We start from the raw sequence: 19,621 nt of genomic DNA, 5'->3' as shown, positions 1-19,621 counted from the left end.
GATGTCACCTCTTCTGAGGCTTACTAACCCAGCCCTTGAGCTAAATGTTAAATTATATCCACTGTTGGGATTGTGACTTCTGGATGGAGAACACACCTTAGAAGCTGGGGGTATCCGCCGCTTCGGTAGTTTGACGTGTTTAGGCTGTGGCTGGTGGGCAGTCACAGCAATGTTTTCTACAGTCATGCTGGGAAGCTGCAGAAGTTTGTTCACAGTGGAGGTACTGTCCCTGGGTGTTGACTCTCGCAGTTTTACCTGGGAAGGAAAGGACTCCAACCCAGGAGGAGGAACAGCAACAGGCTGAGTGTGGTGCTGCTGTCGCTGGCTCAGTTGACTAAGAACCGGGGATGGTTCAGGTTGAGATTTGAAGTCTATTAAATATGTGAAGGGGGAGGGAAGGAAAGTAAGCAACAATCAATTATTTAGGCACACGAGCTTAGAGCTCCCTCTTCCGCCATGACTGAGAAAGAAAGGTTGTAGTTATCACTGGTTTCTCCCAACAACCATCTAGCTGAATCCCCTAAGTGGGGGGTGTGTGATATATTATAGCTAGCATATGATAAAAGAAAAGGATGACTGTATGGGCTTATAGATAAATTCTTATGCAGACAGGAGATGCAGTTTATGTTAAGTTATACTGGTTGAAAAGTGGATAAGAAAGGCAAGGAGTTGCTACACACATCTGGCCTTTAGCGAATAGCGAATTATATTTTGTTGCTTTATGAATTTTGTAACTAAATTGTTAAAAATTATTTTCCAGTAACTAATAATGTGATAGCACAAAATCCAGAAAGCAAAAAAAAAGTGTCTATGTTAACATAAATCACCCTTCCAACACTATCTGTAGATTCAGTCTACAAAGGCAGACACTGCACCCAGGTATATGAGTATCTTCAGAGACACTGTTTCAAAATACAAACATATACAGACACACACACACATACATTATATAGTTTCCTCACAAACCATTTAGTTTTCAGAAACTGTTCCACATTAATGTGTGAAGAGCTACTTCATTTTTGTGGCCACATAGTAATCCAGTGTACATAGGCATCAAGTTTTAAAACCAGTACTATATTAAAGGGCTTTTAGATTTCCCAACTCTTGCTATGAAAAACAATGCTGTAATGCACGGTTTTTTATGTAAGACATTTTGCTCAAGTGCAAGTATACCTGTAGAAGAGTTATTGGTTCAAAGAACAACTCTGAATTTTGACAAATACTTCAAGATTCTTTTCCTAATTTGAATAATGGAAAATAGCATAAAAGATGCAAATAAAAATAAGTTGGATGAAGCATCATTTCATACACTCCAATATACCTTGCCTATGAACTCTGACCATACCCTGTTGACCATTTTTTTACTTTGTTGTTCATCTCCTTGATTTTTACTCTTTTTTTTTTTAATGTTTAGAGACAGAGAGAGACAGAGCATGAGTGGGGAAGGGGCAGAGAGAGAGACACAGAATCTAAAGCAGGCTCCACGCTCTGAGCTGTCAGCACAGAGCCCGACACGGGGCTTGAACTCACAAACTGCGAGATCATGACCTGAGCTGAAGACAGACGCTCAACTGACGGAGCCACCCAGGCGCCCCTTTAGTTACTCTTTTCTATAAGGAAGTTACCCTTTGTCTACATGATTTTCAAGTCATACACGATAGAAGTTGGTAATTTTTTTCAGCAAAGAACCAGGTAGTAAATATTTTAGGCTGTGAAGGCCATCTGTTAGCAACTACTCAACTCTCCCTCTATAGACTGCAAGTAGTGCTAAGACAACACATAATGGGCACCTGGGTGGCTGAGCTGGTTAAGCATCAGAATCTTGATTTCGGCTCAGGTCATGGTATTGTGGTTCATGATTTCAAGCCCCACATCAGGCTTTGCACTGACAGTGTGAAGCCTGCTTTGAATTCTGTCTCCCTCTCTCTCTGTGCTCCCCTGCTCATGTTTGCGCCCGCGCGCTCTCTCTCTAAAATAAACATTAAAAAAAAAACATAATGAGTGGTCATGGCTGTGTTCCAATAAAACCGTATTTGCAAAAAGAGGTGACAAATCTAGTTGAAGGTTTGCCAACCCATGACTTAATGTATTTCCATCTTAGATAAATCTATTTTTGGACTTTATATTAGAGGCATGTAGGAAAAAGACAGAATTTATAAGGAACATGGGAATACCATGTGCAAATCTAAAAACCCTTATCACCCACTGCAGTGGGTCTGCAGAAGAAGATTAACACAGCACTATAGCTGCCATCAAAAATGCCACCTTGTTTAACTGGCTCTTGGCTAGTGTCTGGGAACATAGACTTTTGATATGTTCCAGGCAAAGGCTGCCAGCATTCTTAACAGTTAAAAGTGACTCTGTGCCTTTAATGTTTGTACAATGTGGTTTATAGCATACAGTTACTTTCCTTCTGGGAATGTGGACTTTTAGTATGTATTCAGCAGACGGTAAACAACTTTGGGCAATGAGGCTCTAATGAATAGATACGCCTCATTCTGAAGCCTGGTGGACATCACTTCAAACATGGGAGTGGTCTCAAGTACTTCCATTACAAAGAACTATTTCTTTGAGTAGAGAAATGTACTTCTATCTCTTTGAATAAGTCCTAAACATAAACCTGCCCAGGAAACCAACCCTATGGTTAATACAATCCTCTGCTGTTCCTTAATGCAGTGTGGCATGCGTATGTTAATAGGAAATGGGTGTTTTAACATCACAAAGTCTACAGCAGTATAGATTAGAAATTATCAAACTTACACATGGTGCCTTTATGTTACAAACCACTGACAGTAAGCCTGGCACAAATCATGATAGATACATACGAATGTTAGAATGAGAAAGCAATCCATAGGGTGTGATTTAAAATGTTGTCCAGGGGTGCCTGGGTAGCGCTGTCTGTTAAGTGTCTGACTCTTGATCTCGGCTCAGGTCCATGATCTCAGAGTTCATGAGTTTGAGCCCCGCACTGACGGCACAGAGCCTGCTTAGGATTCTGTCTCTCCTTCTCTCTGCCCCTCCCCTGCTTGTTGCTCGCTTGTGCTCTCTCTCTCAAAATAAATAAACATTAAAAAAAAATTTTTTTTTTAATGTCCACATCCCTGACTCGGTCCCCACCCTACTGTAATACAGCTTAGAAAATTCTGTTTCGGCCTTTACTTACAAAGTGTTGTTTCCATATATTTGCATGGCTTTCCCATGCTTTTGCACATCTCTTCAAAGTATGTTCTAATATTACTTCTACCACTACTACTACTACTAACTAAATACAGATATTTACACAATACAAAGCTAACGGAATTAATTCAGAAATGCTATAGAAATTCTACTAAATAGTACCTCTGGATAAATTCCACATTAGCGTTACAAGTCAACACACTCTACTAATGTTCAGCATGTCCTCACTAGGGGCAAACCACCACAGAACATGTGTACTTACCAAAATGACTAAGGACTGAGGACTGGGAAGTTGAGGACTTGAGGTCCCAAGAAGTAGTAGTTGTGGGGGGACTTGTACTATTCTGTTGTGAACTTGGGGTAGTGGTAAACTGGCCCAAACTTGGAGCTTTCAATTGGTCCAAAATCTGGGAGCTGGTGATGTTTGCCATTTTGGAAGGTGCAAGCTCTCCAAATCCTGAACCAAGGACGGATGACTTTAAAGAGAAAGAAAAAGAAAAACCTTCAGCAATACAAATTTCTATCCCAGAGTTAAAACATACCAAGTATTTTCACAAGGATTTTAAAATCTATAACCCAGAACATGGAATCAACAAGACTCACCTGAGCAAATACTACAGGAAAATATTACCCAAAAAGATCTGATTAAATCCAAGAATCAGTCCTGATTCTGATGAGAGGTTAAAGGAAGAGGACTATTTTCCCTGGATTTTAGGATAAAAGTGATGTCACAAGTTCACAAACAAAATAGTTTTCTAAAGAGAAATATCATGAATTAAATGACAAAGACAAGCTAGAGAAATAAAAATATAGTACTTTCTCAAAATATGGAACAACAATAATCATCTTTAAGTTTGGTCACAGAAAGGCTCAGCCATGTAATCCTACAATATTAAATGCAGTTTGCAGTACCGGTCTAAAAAGTTAATATTCTAAAATCAGACAATGATTTACACATGAAGTATCTGTGTACTGGACAGATACCCTGGACACTGCTGTGCTTATTTCGAGCTATTTTGATGACTAAGAACACCAAAAATGCTCCACAAGTATACAAAAGAAAATGTTACACCTCCCCCATCTATCCTGTCAGGTCACATACCAAGATCCAAAGAGAATGATATATGTAAAAGACCACTTTATAACCACTTTCTAACACCATACACAAAAATAAACTCAAAGTGGGTTAAAGACCTAAATATGAGACCTGAAACCATAAAAATCCGAGAAGAGAACAAAAACAATAATTTCTTTGACATCAGCCATAGCAACATTTTTTAGATACATCTCCTAAGGCAAGGGAAACCAAAGCAAAAATAAACTATTGGGAAAATATCCAAGGAGAATGAGACCCTAGGACTAGTGAACACAACAGCAGATCAACTTCATTTTTACCCATCAAGATCATTCAGTTTCTGAAAAAGATAAGTTGTCAAAAAATAGCTTTTCAAGGGGTGTCTGTGTGGCTCAGTCCAACTCTTGATTTTGTCATGATCTCATGGTTTGTGCAAGCCCCTCATTGGGCTCTGCACTGACACACGGAGCCTGTTTGGGATTCTCTCCCCCGTCTCTGTGCCATCTATGCTCTGAGCGCTCGCTCTCAAGCCCCCCTCCAAGAAAAACCTTTCAAAACCATTTAAAAGTTCACAAATAGAAATGACTTGCATTCTCTTAAGAGATCAGATGTAGAAAGCTGAAATAATTGTTTCTGTTAACAATATCCAAAGGCATGGAGTATCCCAGTTGTTCTAAGGAAGACCAAATTCTCCAATTTGAGTAAAACATTTAAGTTGTAGGAAGTTACTGCATATCGCACAATCTACTAACATTATTTATCACTACTTTAGAATCCTTGCTATTTCATGCTGCCAAAACACCTGTCTTATGTGGCTACAAATCCAAAAACCCAGTTCAAGCCCACTTGTTCAGTAAAGGCTTCCAGAATGATGCTTTTGGTCTTCCTCTTTTCCTACCTAATTTCTATCCTGCATTAGCCAATACTATCAAATGCAGTTTCTGTGTGTTTTACAACATAATGAAATCACGGAGTCAAGGAATAGCACCTTGCTTCAGGTTAACATTTAGCACAGGACTTCTCAATTTCACCTACACTTCAATAGATGGGGGCTTTAAAAATGTGTATTAATACACAAGTATGCCTGCACTCACATATACACAAATACACACAAATGCCCAACTCGCAATCCCAAGATTCTGACTTATTTGGTTTGTGCAGACTCTGGCATTATTTTATTATCCTTACTACTGTTGTTATTTACTGAAGTTCCCCAGTGATTATGAAAGTACAGTAGGTTGAGCACCACTCCTCTAATATGCTAAACATTACTTGTTCCAGTTTCTCAAGGTATTGTTCATTACAAAAGGCAACACACCTGAAGGCACTGTTAAAAAAAAAACACAACAAAACAAAAAACACATGTCCTAAAAAGAAAAAAACAAAATAATAAAACAAACAAAACTCATGTCCTACCTATGCTCTGAGTGGCCTGGCTAAGATTCCAACAGTTCGCATAGACATTACATCAGCAGACCAGTAGCAGATAGAAAGGCATCGGAGGAAGAAAGGACAGGGATGGTTCACCTCAAACCATGAGGGTACTGGGGCACCTGGCTTGCTCAGTTGGTGAAGCATACAGCTCTTGATCTTGGGGTTATAAATTCGAGCCCATATTGGGGGTAGAGATTACGTAAAATAAAATCTTTATAAAAAAAAAGAAAAACTTGAGACCCCCTCAAAATAGAGATAGTATCATGCCTTGGGCTGTCCCACTTCAAGCACTCACATTCTCTCGTACACAATCATCAGTGGTACTAAAAATGCCAAATTCTCAACCCAGTTATACATGACATAACGTGGCTGTGCAGAGTAGAACACCACAATGAAAAGTTTACATATTAAATTCTCCATTTTATGAAGTGGTTCAGCAAATGATTTTTGAGTCAAGTAGGAGAGAAAGATTATTATCATATTTATAAATTCTGTTTCTCAACCGTGGATTTCAGGTAAAACACAACAAAGAATGAACAAAAATAATTACCACTAGTGAAAGCTGTGGATCTATATTTGGAGGTGTTCCAACTGAGAATACCTCAGTGCCAACTGAGCAGTACCTACAGTTAGGGCCTTCAGTTCACCATTATTCTGCAACTACATTCTTTGGTTATCTTCATATCCTTCACAGTTCCTGAAGTCCTTTCTGATAGGAGCTAAATTCTCATAGGAAGTTAGAGTCAGATATGCAAGCGGCAGATGACCCTTATTTTAAGGAAAACACATCCACATTAAAAGGGCTTCTGCTACAAAGTGATGTTTTAAGGAAAGATACACTAATTTTATGAATAACAATTAAAAATGCAAAAAATAAAAGCCTTCCTAGACTTAGAACTGTTTTAGCATGATTTTAGCAAGCCAATACTGACAAACATTTGCATTTTACTACACTGGAAAACAAATGAAAATTTTAATGTCTTAAGTACAGACTTTCAAAGAAAATACAAGAAAAAAATTACTAATAAGAAGGATGCCTCAGTGATTATGACTTAAAAGATTTCAACTAATCATAAAGAAGCATTTTTTAAAAATCATTGTCCAGGAAACTCAGAGTAGTTGAATTCCACATGGAATCATCAGATATGTGCTGGGAAAGTATCACATCATTGTTTTCTGGACTGAGATCATCTAAATATTTTTGTATTTAGAAAATAATTATCAGGCATGTGTCATTCTAGAATACATTTGTTCATGGGTACAGTCCTTCAAATCCCATACTAAAACAAAAGTGAGTTACCAGACTCTGAGGAGAATAGGAGTTGACAGCAGTGGAGCTGCCAGTCCCTGGTGCCATCTGATTGTTGTGCTGAGAATTTGTGAAGACAAGGGCTTGGCCAAAGCCCTGTTGTTGGGAAGTTTCAAAGGAGTTGACTTCTGAGGCTTGACTGGGAGGAACAGGCTTCTGGAGCAAGGCTACCAGATCAATGCTAAGCAGACAAAAAGCAAATGAGGAATGAGTCAAAAGCACATCTTACCAACAATGAATTTGAGAAGTGAATCAATATAAAGTAAATTCATGTTAAAAATAATAAGTGAGGTGATCTCAGAGTCATAAGTCAAGCCCCATGCTGAATGCAGAGATTATTTAAATAAATAAAGTTTTTAAAAAGTTATAATTTAAGTGAGGAAAACTTTTGGAAACGGTAGTTTAAAGGAGCCAAAAGAACAGCATCAATGACAAAAAAAAAAAAAAAGCATACGAAGCCACAGAGACTAAAGCAGGGCTTTGCAGAGAAGAGAAATGAAAAGGTACATTGAGATAGTTCCACAGAAATAGCACAATAACAATTCATTTGAAAACCTGGAGCAAATGAGTAAATAGTATTCTGAAGTTTGGCTCATTTTCTTTAGAATACTTTGCCCCATTCATTACTTGGAACCAGTGTCTCTTCAACTTGCCTCAAAGAGGGTGAATCTCTATTTTGAGGGATTGAGAACCACAGCCATAGTAGACAATCCAAACAGTCATAAATATTTCTAAGTTCTACGTTCTACGGTATAAGATATTTAAGCTTATATAAATCTCCAATAATTTTCTCTCTTAAACATTCGGGGGAAAACACAGTAACAAATCCTCTCTAGAACACTTGTAATGTCCCCAGAAAAACAGATATTCCAACTTAAAACTTATGGCCTGAAAACCTAAAAGCCTGAGGAAGAAATGATCTTCAAGATATATATAACCTGACATGTGAGCGAACTAGCTACTAACTCCTCCACAGAAACTGCAAGGTGCTCAGAATTTACTAACAAGGTAATTTGCTCCCTTAAACCATTTCAAAGGCCAGTTCCCACTCAGTTCTCCTGTCTGAAACGCTCACCATGCCAGTGAGGCAGATTCTGGGAGGTCAAATAATTCAAGGCCCACTACTATCTAATAAAGATCAAAGTTCCTAGGCCTGTATTCCTCTCCTTATGCACTACCCACACTTACTCTCCTATAATCAGGTTAAAGTACCAGACTAGTATTTTGGATCTCCAGGTGATGTTATACTTATGATATCCTAACTCCAAGGATATAAATACAGGGTAGTTATATTACATATAACCCATCTCAAAAGATACATTATCTCTCTCTCTCTCTCTCTCACACACACACACACACACACACACACACAAAATACAGCAAGTTCTATTCCAAAAAGTTGGTAAGATGTATTAATATAGTATAGCACTATTAACCATTAAATAAGTATATTTCTTTTTTTTTTCTTTAAATCTCCTCCCATGCCCAACTGTGACCTCTGAACCCATCCTTTCCTCTGCTTCAGTGAATAGAGAAGGGGCTTCATATATTTTTTAATGTTTATTTATTTTTAGGAGTGGGAGAGAGAGAGAGAGAGAGAGAGAGAGAGAGAGAGAGAGAGAGAGAGAGAGGAGAGAATCCCAAGCAGGCTCTGTACTGTCAGTGCAGATCCTGGACACAGAGATCAGTCTAACCAACCGTGAGGTCATGACCCAAGCCATTATCAAGTATCGGACGTTTTTGTTGTTGTTGTTTTTCTTAAATAAAAATGATCCTGGGGCACCTGAGTGGCTGAGTCGGTTGAGCGTCCAACTCTTGTTTTCAGCTCAAGTCATGATCCCAAGGTCATAAGATTGAGCCCCATGTCAGGCTGCATGCTGACAGTGCAGAGAGCCTGCTTAGGAGTCTCTCTCTCCATCTCTCTCTGCCCCTTCCCGGCTTGCTCTCTCTCCTTCTAAAAATGAATAAACATTTGAAGAACAAGAGGAGAGGGGAGGGGGAGGAGGGAGGGGAAGAGGGGAAGGGGACAAGGGAGAAGGGGAAAGGGGAGGAGAGGAAAGAAATAGAAGAGCCCACATAAAATGAGAAATTTGTATTAGTATGAGAATGCCTAAATAAATGGTATTACACACAGAAAACCAAAGGTATTTTGTATTAAGTTTATCTGTCAAACAATATACTGCATTTACCAAAGTAAAAAAGAACCACCATAAATAGGCTTAATATAATCTCTATCACAAATGATAACAAATCACACACATAATTGCTATTTTAATTCATTAGTGGATACAACTAAGTAGATAATGATGTAGGCTATGTCAGTTCACAAGGAAGGTTAAGGATAAAAGAAATTCTTAGAAGAAAATAGTAAAAACAGGAAGAGATTCAAGAAAAGGAAAAAAACAGAAAGAGACCTGAGACCCAAAACAAATTTCTGGAGTAAGAAATTTAAATTATGCTTTGAATAACAAACAAAAGGGGACAAAAAGTGTTTACCTTTGCCCAGGTGTGACATGATTCTCTGCTGGAACAGCTGAGGCAGTGAAGACTTTTGTTTCAGAAAGCTGTATGGAAACGAATAAAAAAAATACTTTGCTCTTATTTTACGTAACATAGAACCCAAAATGTATCCAATTTCTGACAATTTTGGGGCACCTGGGTGGCTCGTCGGTTAAGCGTCTGACTTTGGCTCAGGTCATGATCTCACAGTTCTTGAGTTCAAGCTCCACGTCAGGCTCTGTGCTGACAGCTCAGAGCTGGTAGCCTACTTTAGATTGTGTTTCCCTCTCTCTCTGCCCCACCCCCTCTCATAATGTCTCTGTGTCTCAAAAAAGTAAATAAAAATGATAAAAAAAAATTTTCATCAAATTTCTGACAATTTTTAGTCACCAGTACTCTCATTACACTTCACCCAAAAAGTAGTCTAAAACGGAGGAAATACACAAGTGATCATAACAATTTTGTTAGGGGGAAGGTAATTTTTAGACTGACAAACCCGAAAAAAGGACTTCACATCAGAGAAACAATGAAGTCAGACCAGGGTTCAAGTCCTAGTCACGCTATTCTATTTGACATTATACAAAATGAAAACACCAGTAAAACCACCACAAATGCCAAAAGTTTGAAAGAGCAAAAAACTGATGTTTCTTCTCCCCCCAAACAGATGGTTTTAGTATTTCATTTATTAGTAATCTGTATTTCTTTTTTATTAAGTCATAGGTTTCCTTGTTTTTATAAAAACAACTTTATTGGGGGTATATCACATCCAATAAACTGCAAATATTCAAAGCAAATAACTGGGTTTTGTCATATTTATATGCCCATGAAATCATCACAAAATCATGACAATGAACATATTTATTACCCTAAAAGTTTGCTCCTGTCCCTATGTAATCAATCCCTCCCACCACTCACCTTAGTCCCCAGGAAACCACCAATGTGTTTTCTGTGACTACAGATTAGGGTTCTATTTTCTAGAATTTTAAAATATGCAATCTTGAGGCACCTGGATGGATCAGCCTATTGACCATCTGACTCTTGATCCCAGATCAGGTCATGATCTCATGGTTCGTGAGACCAAACTCCACATCAGGCTCTGTGTTGAAAGCATGGAGCCTGCTTGGGATTGTCTACCTCTCTCTGCCCTTCTCCCACTCTTGCTCTTACTCTCTCAAAATAAACAAACTTTAAAAATAAATAAGGGGCGCCTGGGTGGCTCAGTAGTTTAAGCGTCTGACTTCTGCTCAGGTCATGATCTCACAGTTTTTGAGTTCAAGCCCCGTGTCCGGCTCTGTGCTGACAGCTGAGATTTGGATTCTGTCTCCTTCTCTCTCTACACCTCCCCACTTGGGTTCTGTCTCTCAAAAATAAATTAAAATATTAAATAAGTAAATAAATAAGCAAACAATCTTTTTGTCTAACTTTTTTCATTGAACATAATTATTTTCAATTCATGCGTATCGTTTAAATGCCATTTGAAGTTTTGCGGGATTTTTTTTTTTTTTCAGAGAGAGAACATGGGAGGGGCAGAGAGAGAGACAGAGAGACAGAGAGAATGAATCTCAAGTAGTCTGTACACTGACAGTGCAGAGCCCAATGTGGGGCTAAAACCCATGAACCCTGAGATCACCTGAGCCCAAATCAAGAGTCGGATACTTAACCAACTGAGCCACTGAGGCACCCTCCACCTTTTGATGTTTTAAGGCACCCAGGATAAAATTTTTTGAAACCTTAACTGACATTATTGAAAGGTAGGCTCTTTTCACATTTTCAAAGTGGGGCATGAGCATTTAAAGGCTAAAAAGTTGATATAATGAGATAATGTAACTGCAGGAAATATTTCTCAAAGACTTCTATAATACATATTAACTCTAAATGTCTCAGAACTCTGAAATACTGGATAAAAATCAGATTGCCCTCACAAATTAAAACTCTGATAGGGGCAGAACAGGCAGTAGGTGTTCATTTTCTAGAAAAACAAATAAAAAGTGCTGAATAGATTACTGCTTGAACAAGAAGAGCTTACACCCTATTTCAAAGTAGTATCTTGAAGAGTACCAAGGAATCTATTTTTGCCTCAACTCTATCTACCATGTAAGATTCTGTAAGACACAGAGAAAAGCAATAAAGGAATAACTCTGTGAAATGCAATGACAGAGAAGATCTAAAGCCATAAAAATTTTAGTTCAAATCAAATTAGAACCACCATTAATCACTAACATCCTATCTGACCCTGGCAGAAAACAGAAAAATTAAATTCTTTCCTCCTTCTTTTTTTAAAAAAAAGGATTTGACTGGCTGTCAGTAAAACATGTGACTCTTGATCTTGAGGTCATGAGTTCAAGCGTCATGTTCGGTGTAGAGGTTACTTTAAAATAAAAATACTATCTTTGTGCGCATCTGTCTGGCTCAGTGAGTTAAGCATCCAACTCTTGGTTTCACCTCAGGTCATGACTGACACTGCAGCGGCCCGCTGGGAGCACAGAGCCTGCTGGGGATTTTGTCTCCCTCTCTCTGCCCCTCACCTGCTCATTCTCTGTATCTCTCTCTCTCAAAAATAAATAAACATTTAAATAAAATAAAATAGTTTAAAGAAAGTATTACGTAAAATGGAAGCATTCTCAGATTTCAAAAGACACAAGCCGTAATTTAATATTTAGGAAAAGAAAAAGACTAGAAAGAAATATGTAAAAATTATTTAAAGTGGATGCGGCTTTGAGCCCCATGCTGGGCAAAGCTTACTTAAAAGAAAATTTTAAAAAGGAGTAGGAAGGGAAAGGTTAATAATTCAAGTAATTTTAGATTGGCACCTTAGATTACTCATGTTTCAATAACCATGATTTTTTTTTAATATTGAGAGAGAGAGAGAGAGAGAGAGAGAGAGAGAGAGAGAGAAAGAGCGCGCGTGCACAAACGAGCATGAGCAGGGGAGGGGCAAAGAGAGGGAGACATAATCTGAAGCAGGCTCCAGGCTTCTGTCAGCACACAACCTGACGAGGGCAAGCCCACGAACCATGAGATCATGAGCTGAACCAACTCAATGAGCCACGCAGGCACCCCTGTTTTTTTAATTTTTTAGATCGGTATCAAGCCCCATGTGGAGCTCTGCACTGATAGCACAGAGCAGGCTTGGGATTCTCTTTCTCTGACCACCTCCCCCCCGCCCCGCCAAAATAATATAAGTAAACTCTTAAATAAATAAATAAATAAATAAATAAATAAATAAATAAATATCAATAAATAAAAATTTAAAGATATACTTGTGAGTACAGAATGATAAGACGGGGAAAAATAATCTCAACAATTTCAAAGACTGGGTCACTTTATATTAAAGATCGATACTTCTAGGGCCTTTACTCTCCATCATGATGTCTGCTCTACCAGTCTATCACATACATATATGTTCTGGACTTTGAGGGTCAAACAGAAAAATGATATAAAATATGGCATAGGGCTATTAGTTCAGTTACATTTTTTAAAATTATATCTTTTTTTATCAAAGAGCATGTTATGCTGAGCCCAGAGTTATAGATCAACACTGAGAAGCTAGTGTAGTACACTCGAAAATGGTTATCAAATAAATGAATATAAAAAGCTAGTCTAGTTTTAAGAAGAAGGGGTTGGGCCTAGAACCAGAATTTCAACTGTGACCCAAACACTATCTCCTTTAATTAAAATGTTATAAAAAATAAACATTCACAGGCCAGGGCAATAGTTATCAGAACAAAACAGGGGCTCCTGGGTGGTTAAGCGTCTGACTTTGGCTCAGGTCATGATCTCACAGCTCCTGAGTTCAAGCTCTGCATTGGGTTCTGTGCTGACAGCTCAGACCTGGAGCCTGCTTTGGATTCTGTGTCTCCCTCTCTCTCTGCTCCTCCTTTGTTCATGCTCGCTGTTTCTCTCTCAAAAATAAATGAACATTAAAAAAATTTGAAAACAGGGGTGCCTGGGTGGCTCACTCGGTTAAGCATCCAACTTCGGCTCAGGTCATGATCTCACCGTCCATGAGTTCGAGCCCCGCGTCGGCCTCTGTGCTGACAGCTCGGAGCCTGGAGCCTGCTTCAGATTCTGTGTCTCCCTCTCTCTGACCCTCCCCCTGTTCATGCTCTGTCGCTCTCTGTCTCAAAAATAAATAAACACTGGGGCGCCTGGGTGGCTCAGTCGGTTGGGCGTCCAACTTCAGCTCAGGTCACGATCTCACGGTCCGTGAGTTCGAGCCCCGCGTCAGGCTCTGGGCTGATGGCTCAGAGCCTGGAGCCTGCTTCCGATTCTGTGTCTCCCTCTCTCTCTGCCCCTCCCCCGTTCATGCTGTGTCTCTCTCTGTCTCAAAAATAAATGAACGTTAAAAAAAAAAAATATGTTAAAAAAATAAACATTAAAAAAAATTTTTTAACATTTAAAAACAAAAGATAAGCTAAAAAATGATTTTTAGGCCTACTTAACACCTGATCCTTTTTTTTTTTTAAGTTTATGTTTTAGTAATCTCTACACCCAATATGGGGACCGAACTCATGACCCCCAGTTCAAGAGTCCCATGTTCTTCAGACTGAGCCAGTCAGGCATCCCTAACACCTTGTCAATTTTTTGTTAGTCAGTCAGTCAGTCAGTCAGTCAGTCAGTCTGTCTGTCTATCTATCTAATCTATCTATCTATCTATCTATCTATCTATCTATCTATCTATCTATCTATCTGCAGGGCAGGCAGGCGAACATGAGCAGGGGAGGGGCAGAGTGAGAGAGGCAGAGAGAGAATTCCAAGCAGGCTCCTCACTGTCAGCACAGAGCCCTACAGCAGGACTGGATCTCACAAACCATGAGATCATGACCTGAATCAAAACCAAGTTTCTTAAAAATCTTAAAAACACGATAATCACATGTCTGAAAAAGAGCCATGGGCAACCACAAGATGTTTCCAGCTTTTTCAAAGAATGCATGCCCTTACCAGAAAACAAGAGGAAGACAGATCTAATCTGATGCTAAGTACTTACATCTTCAGTCCAGTCGTCTGTTGTCCACTCTTCCACCGAATTCTTCCAGGCCCCTGCTGACAATAATCATAGTTTACATCACAAAGTCAAATATCATCTCACTCCAACTAATTCTCTATCATATACTGTATAAAGTGTCATAAATCTTATTAGTAATTTAGTTTACAATCTAATATGAAGCTCCTGATCTATTCTCAATAAAATGCCATGTAGTCAAATTCAACTTAGCTAGATACTATCCACATAAACTGAAAGCAAAGTCTCACACTAATTTTGCTTCAGTGTAGATCATATCCAAGCAATTCTGCCATGATTAATAAAGTATGAGCATAGCACAAATACACATATTTCACCATGAGACCCTTATGATATGTAGCATTTAAAACAGAGCAAAATTCTTTATGAAGCTGGCTTGGCTGGATCTTAATTTCAGGTAGATTACTGAACTACTGAATTTATAGATGCATCCTCTTTGTAAGATATTAAAGGGGTGCCTGGGATGGCTCAGTAGAAAGTGTTCAACTCGGATTCAGCTCAGGCCATGATCTCACGGTCCTGGGTTGGAGACCCATGTCAGGCTCAACGCTAAGAGTGCAGAGCCTACTTAGAATTCTTGCTCTCTCTCTCTCTCTCTCTCTCTGCCCCTCCCCTGCTCATGCTTTCTCTATCAAAATAAATAAACTTAAAAAAGATATTAGGTCCATTCTATGGTTCCCTAATAGATCTCCAGCAAAGCTGAGCATTAGTCCTGCTCACATAAATTCTGGTGCTATATATTAATTCCTGATGAGCAGATGCAGAAGATCTGCTCAAACAATTCTTACAGAATAAATATTTAAAAAAATTTTTTTTCAACATTTATTTATTTTTGGGACAGAGAGAGACAGAGCATGAACGGGGGAGGGGCAGAGAGAGAGGGAGACACAGAATCGGAAACAGGCTCCAGGCTCTGAGCCATCAGCCCAGAGCCTGACGCGGGGCTCGAACTCACGGACCGCGAGATCGTGACCTGGCTGAAGTCGGACGCTTAACCGACTGCGCCACCCAGGCGCCCCCAGAATAAATATTTAAAGGGAAGCATTTGTATTCAGAAATGCTGAACTACATGCAAATACATACGTGCAAAAATCAGAGAAAATGATTTCATAAGAAAATACACAAAGATATCAACTATAACCACCCCCAGGAAGTAAGACTGTGCATGTTTTCATTCCTTCAACAGGGAAGAAATGAGCTGGGCATCTGACCTACGATGAGGTTTGTGTATGCAAAGGACAAAAGGAAGAGAAGAAGGGGAAAACAATTGAGAAAAGGGCAGGTAACCAGATCTAACTTCCTTAGAACTAGGTCTATAACCTAATAACCAACTGTTTCATGAATAAACAGAAGGTGTTACCTATGAAAAGAGTCCTTCCTAATGGAATTCTTTCAGGTGGATGTCCCTTGTTTAGGACTGGTTATGACAAACATAGAATTGATGAATGTATGCAGTATGGCGCTCTGTAAAACGTCCCCCAAGATATGCTACTATATAGGAGATATTTCAAACCTAAAAAACATTCCCTCCTGTGTGAGAACCCTACACACATCACTGAGAGACGTCATCTATCATCATGGATCATAGGACATATACATTAAAGGAAGGAAGAACATGGATACAGGCACTGTTTGTTCTTCTGTGCCTCTCAACTGCATGTATCCTTGAAATAATCATAAACATTAATACAGAATGTTCTGAACTGACAGTGTGATCCTTTCTACTGGTTCACTCATCATACCTTTTAATGGTTTCCACAACTTTTCCAGAAATATCATAAAACAATTAGGAATTTAAGTGGACCCAAATATCTCTTTGAATTAAAACTTTTTTAAGGTTTTTATTTTTGATAGAGACAAAGAGAGTGTGAGTGGGGGAGGGTCACAGAGAGAGGGAGACTCAGAATCCAAAGCAGACTCTAGGCTCCAGGCTCCAAGCTGTCAGCACAGAGTCTGATGTGAGGCTCGAACTCACAAACCACGAGCTTATGATCTGAGCCGAAGTCGAAAGCGCAACTGACTGAGCCACCCATTCACTCCCAATTCAAACAGCCTCTTAAAACTAGGAAGAGGTCCTAGTTTAAGTGAAAAAACACAAGTTGCAATTAGTCCCAGTCAGAAATCAGTAGTGAAAATTTGTTGTCTAGACCTCTGCCTAGGCTTCTTAGAGATCACCCTGTATGCAAAGCTAAATATATCTAAGGCAAACCATCTACCTACTCTCCACTCTTATATTCCTTCTGCAATGTGATTTTCTTCAAGGCAGTGATACATAATCCCCCATGTTTTAATAGATCTCCATCAAGACTTTTCTCTAAGTAGATATATAGTTTTAAAAACTCACAACTAGGGGTGCCTGGGTGGCTTGGTTGGTTAAGTGTCCAACTTTGGCTCAGGTCATGATCTCCAGGCCTATGAGTTCAAGCCCCGAGTCGTACTCTGTGCTGATAGTTCAGAGCCTGGAGCCCGTTTGGATTCTGTGTCTCCCCCTCTCTCTGCACCTCCCCCGTTCCCACTCTTTCTCTCTCAAAAATAAACAAACAGTAAAATAATTTTTAACTCACAAGGAGACTAACTTAAAGGGCAGCCAGTACACAGTGTTCCTGGTGCTACCTCGATCCAACCTACCCTATGGTTCATGCTGTCAAATTTATCATAGGAGACAGTACTCTAAAGATTAAGGAATCCTACAAAAAGCTGGGGTTCAACGTAAGCAGTTTTAGGAGCATTCTAATCAAGAAAAAGAAAACAACTGCAGAGGCTCGAAAATCACTCCTAAAACATTCATCTTCAAGGCCTTTAAGACTCTTAGTAGGAAACAATTTATGGTGGAATTTTTCTCAGAAACCCTTCATCATCAATCATCAACCAACCAATACTGGGTTAAAAGCCTACATGTTTGGGGCGCCTGGGTGGCTCAGCCGTCCACCTCTTGATTTTGGCTCAGGTCATGATCTCAGGATTCATGATTTCAAGTCCTTCATCAGGCTCCATGCTGGCAGTGTGGGGCCTGCTTCACATTAACACTTTCTCCTCTCTTTGCCCCTCCCCTGCTCAAGCTTTCATTCTCTCAAAATAAATAAATAAAAACTGGAAAGAAAAAAAAAAAGACTACATGTTTAGCATGATGTTAAATACCAAAGTCCTATTTCACTGGAAAGACAAAAATGTTGTGGGTGATCATGGTGTATATTTTTAAACAATAAATCACCCAGAGCTGATTAATAATTGGAAATGTGGAGGACAAAAAAAAGTTAATGAAAGCTAGAAAGGGAAGAGAAATTTTATGGGGAAAACAAAGTATAGCAAAACTCTTAGAGTTGGGGGGGGGCCTGGCTGGGTCAGTTGGAAGAACATGCAACTCTTGATCTCGGGGTTAAGTTCAAGCTCCACGTTTGATACAGAAATTACTTTAAAATAAAATGTTAAAAAAAAAATCAGGGCAGCTGGCAAGGCTCAGTCGGTTGAACATCCAACTCCTGATTTCAGCTAAGGTCGTGATCTCACAGTCTGAGAGATCAAGCACATGTTGGGCTCCATGATGACATTTCTGAGCCTGCTTGCAATTTTCCCTCTCTCTCTCACTCTGTCCCTCCCCCACCCTCCCTCTCACTCAAAATAAACAAAAACTTAACAAATCCTGAAAGCTGGAAAACAGCTGGGAAGATCCATCGATTGGCCGATCGATCTAGATTGAGAAGGGATACTCCAAAGGAGAAAAACAATGACGAGGCATTACAAAACCCTCTATATAAAATATCGAAAGTATCCTGAAATTTACAAAATACTGGGGCACTGGGTGGCTCAGCTGGTTAAGCATCCAACTGTGGGTTTTGGCTCAGGTCATGATCTCACGGTTTCATGGGTTCTAGTGCCACATCAGGCTCTACGCTCATGGTGCAGTCTACTTGGGATTCTCTCTCGCCCTCTCTCTCTCTGCCCCTCCCCAACACACACTGCCTCTCTCTCAAAAAGAAACTTATAAGGTTACAAAATATTTTTCCAAAAATTGTTGTGATAAAATACTCATAAAATTTACTATTGTGATTTTTAAATGTCCAGTTCAGTGGTATTCAGTTAAAGCACACTTTCATATATGTATATGTAAAGAGACTGACCTAACACTTAGAAGGGTCTTATGAAAATAATCACAAATTTAGACATGGAGATTATAGTTAGAATTTGAGTACATTTAATAAGAAGACAATATACGTAGTCACAACCAAGTGCAACAAGTGGTTATGTCAGACCACAGAGGAGGCAACCCCTTATCAGAAACCAGGGCCAGGGTGCCTGGGTGGCTCAGTCAGTTAAGCTTCTGACTTCGGCTCAGGTCTTGATCTCACAGTTCAAAAGATTGAGCCCTGGATCAGGCTTTGTGCTGACAGTGCAGAGCCTGCTTGGGATCCTCTCTTCCTCTCTCTCTGCCCCTCCCCTGCTTGTGCTCACTCGCTCTGTCTCTCAAAAATAAATAAGCTAAAAACCCACCTTAAATATACAGACTATAAAAATTACAAGATATTACATGTAAAACAACACAGGCTCTGATCCTAATACTATTGTGAAATATTAGGCTTTTACAATAAGACTTTGTTCCCCATTACTCACCTATAAACCTACACCTCAAACGTGGGAAAACATCAATGATATTGATTTATTTTCAGCTTAAAACAATAAATTTGAGGTGCATGCTTTATGTTGCATTTAACTTGATGTTAGCATTCTATCAAAAGCACATTAAGGTAGCCATGTAGGAAAAACGAGATAAAAATCTGTGCTGCCTTGAAGGCCAATCTGTAAAACAATTCCATAATCAAAAGTTGGTATTTAAGGGGCATGCGGGTGGCTGAGTTGGTTCATCACCTGACTTCAGCTCAGGTCATGATATAGTGCTTGGGTTCCAGCCCCATGTCCAGCTTTGCACTGACAGCATGGAGCCTGCTTCAGATTCTCTGTCTCGCTCTCTCCGCCCCTCCCCCACTCACATTTTTTCTCTCAAAAATAAACATTAAAAAACATTTAAGTTGATATTTAATCAAGCAGGTGTAAAAATATACTTTTTACAAATATTCACTTGATGAATTCTACTTAACTAGCCTTGATT

At 39.3% G+C, this 19,621-nt stretch overlaps 1 protein-coding gene and 1 non-coding gene across 10 annotated transcripts in view; both read right to left on the bottom strand.

Moving 5' to 3' along the window:
• UBAP2 (ubiquitin associated protein 2) overlaps window positions 1-19,621 on the bottom strand; it is a 108,835-nt gene that overhangs the window by 20,990 nt on the left and 68,224 nt on the right. For 7 of the 9 annotated variants that reach the window (XM_053205001.1, XM_027039295.2, XM_027039298.2 and 4 more), the window contains 5 exons: window positions 14,482-14,537; window positions 9,492-9,559; window positions 6,987-7,176; window positions 3,440-3,653; window positions 97-371 (listed from right to left, as the gene is read on the bottom strand). In XM_053205001.1, coding sequence (XP_053060976.1) covers window positions 97-371; window positions 3,440-3,653; window positions 6,987-7,176; window positions 9,492-9,559; window positions 14,482-14,537 — 803 coding nt within the window. The remainder of the gene's footprint in view (window positions 1-96; window positions 372-3,439; window positions 3,654-6,986; window positions 7,177-9,491; window positions 9,560-14,481; window positions 14,538-19,621) is intronic. The other 2 variants (XM_015073277.3, XM_027039297.2) reach the window with 1 other exon arrangement.
• Window positions 6,786-6,868, bottom strand: LOC113593717 (small nucleolar RNA SNORD121A). Its single transcript, XR_003414025.2, has one exon. It is a non-coding gene; the product is annotated as a small nucleolar RNA SNORD121A (small nucleolar RNA).

The sequence above is a fragment of the Acinonyx jubatus genome, chromosome D4 (genome assembly GCF_027475565.1).
Source record: "Acinonyx jubatus isolate Ajub_Pintada_27869175 chromosome D4, VMU_Ajub_asm_v1.0, whole genome shotgun sequence".
NCBI classification, from domain to species: domain Eukaryota; kingdom Metazoa; phylum Chordata; class Mammalia; order Carnivora; family Felidae; genus Acinonyx; species Acinonyx jubatus.
The sequence above is the reverse complement of the archived record's forward strand: the minus strand, read 5'-3'. Positions and strand labels throughout refer to the sequence as shown.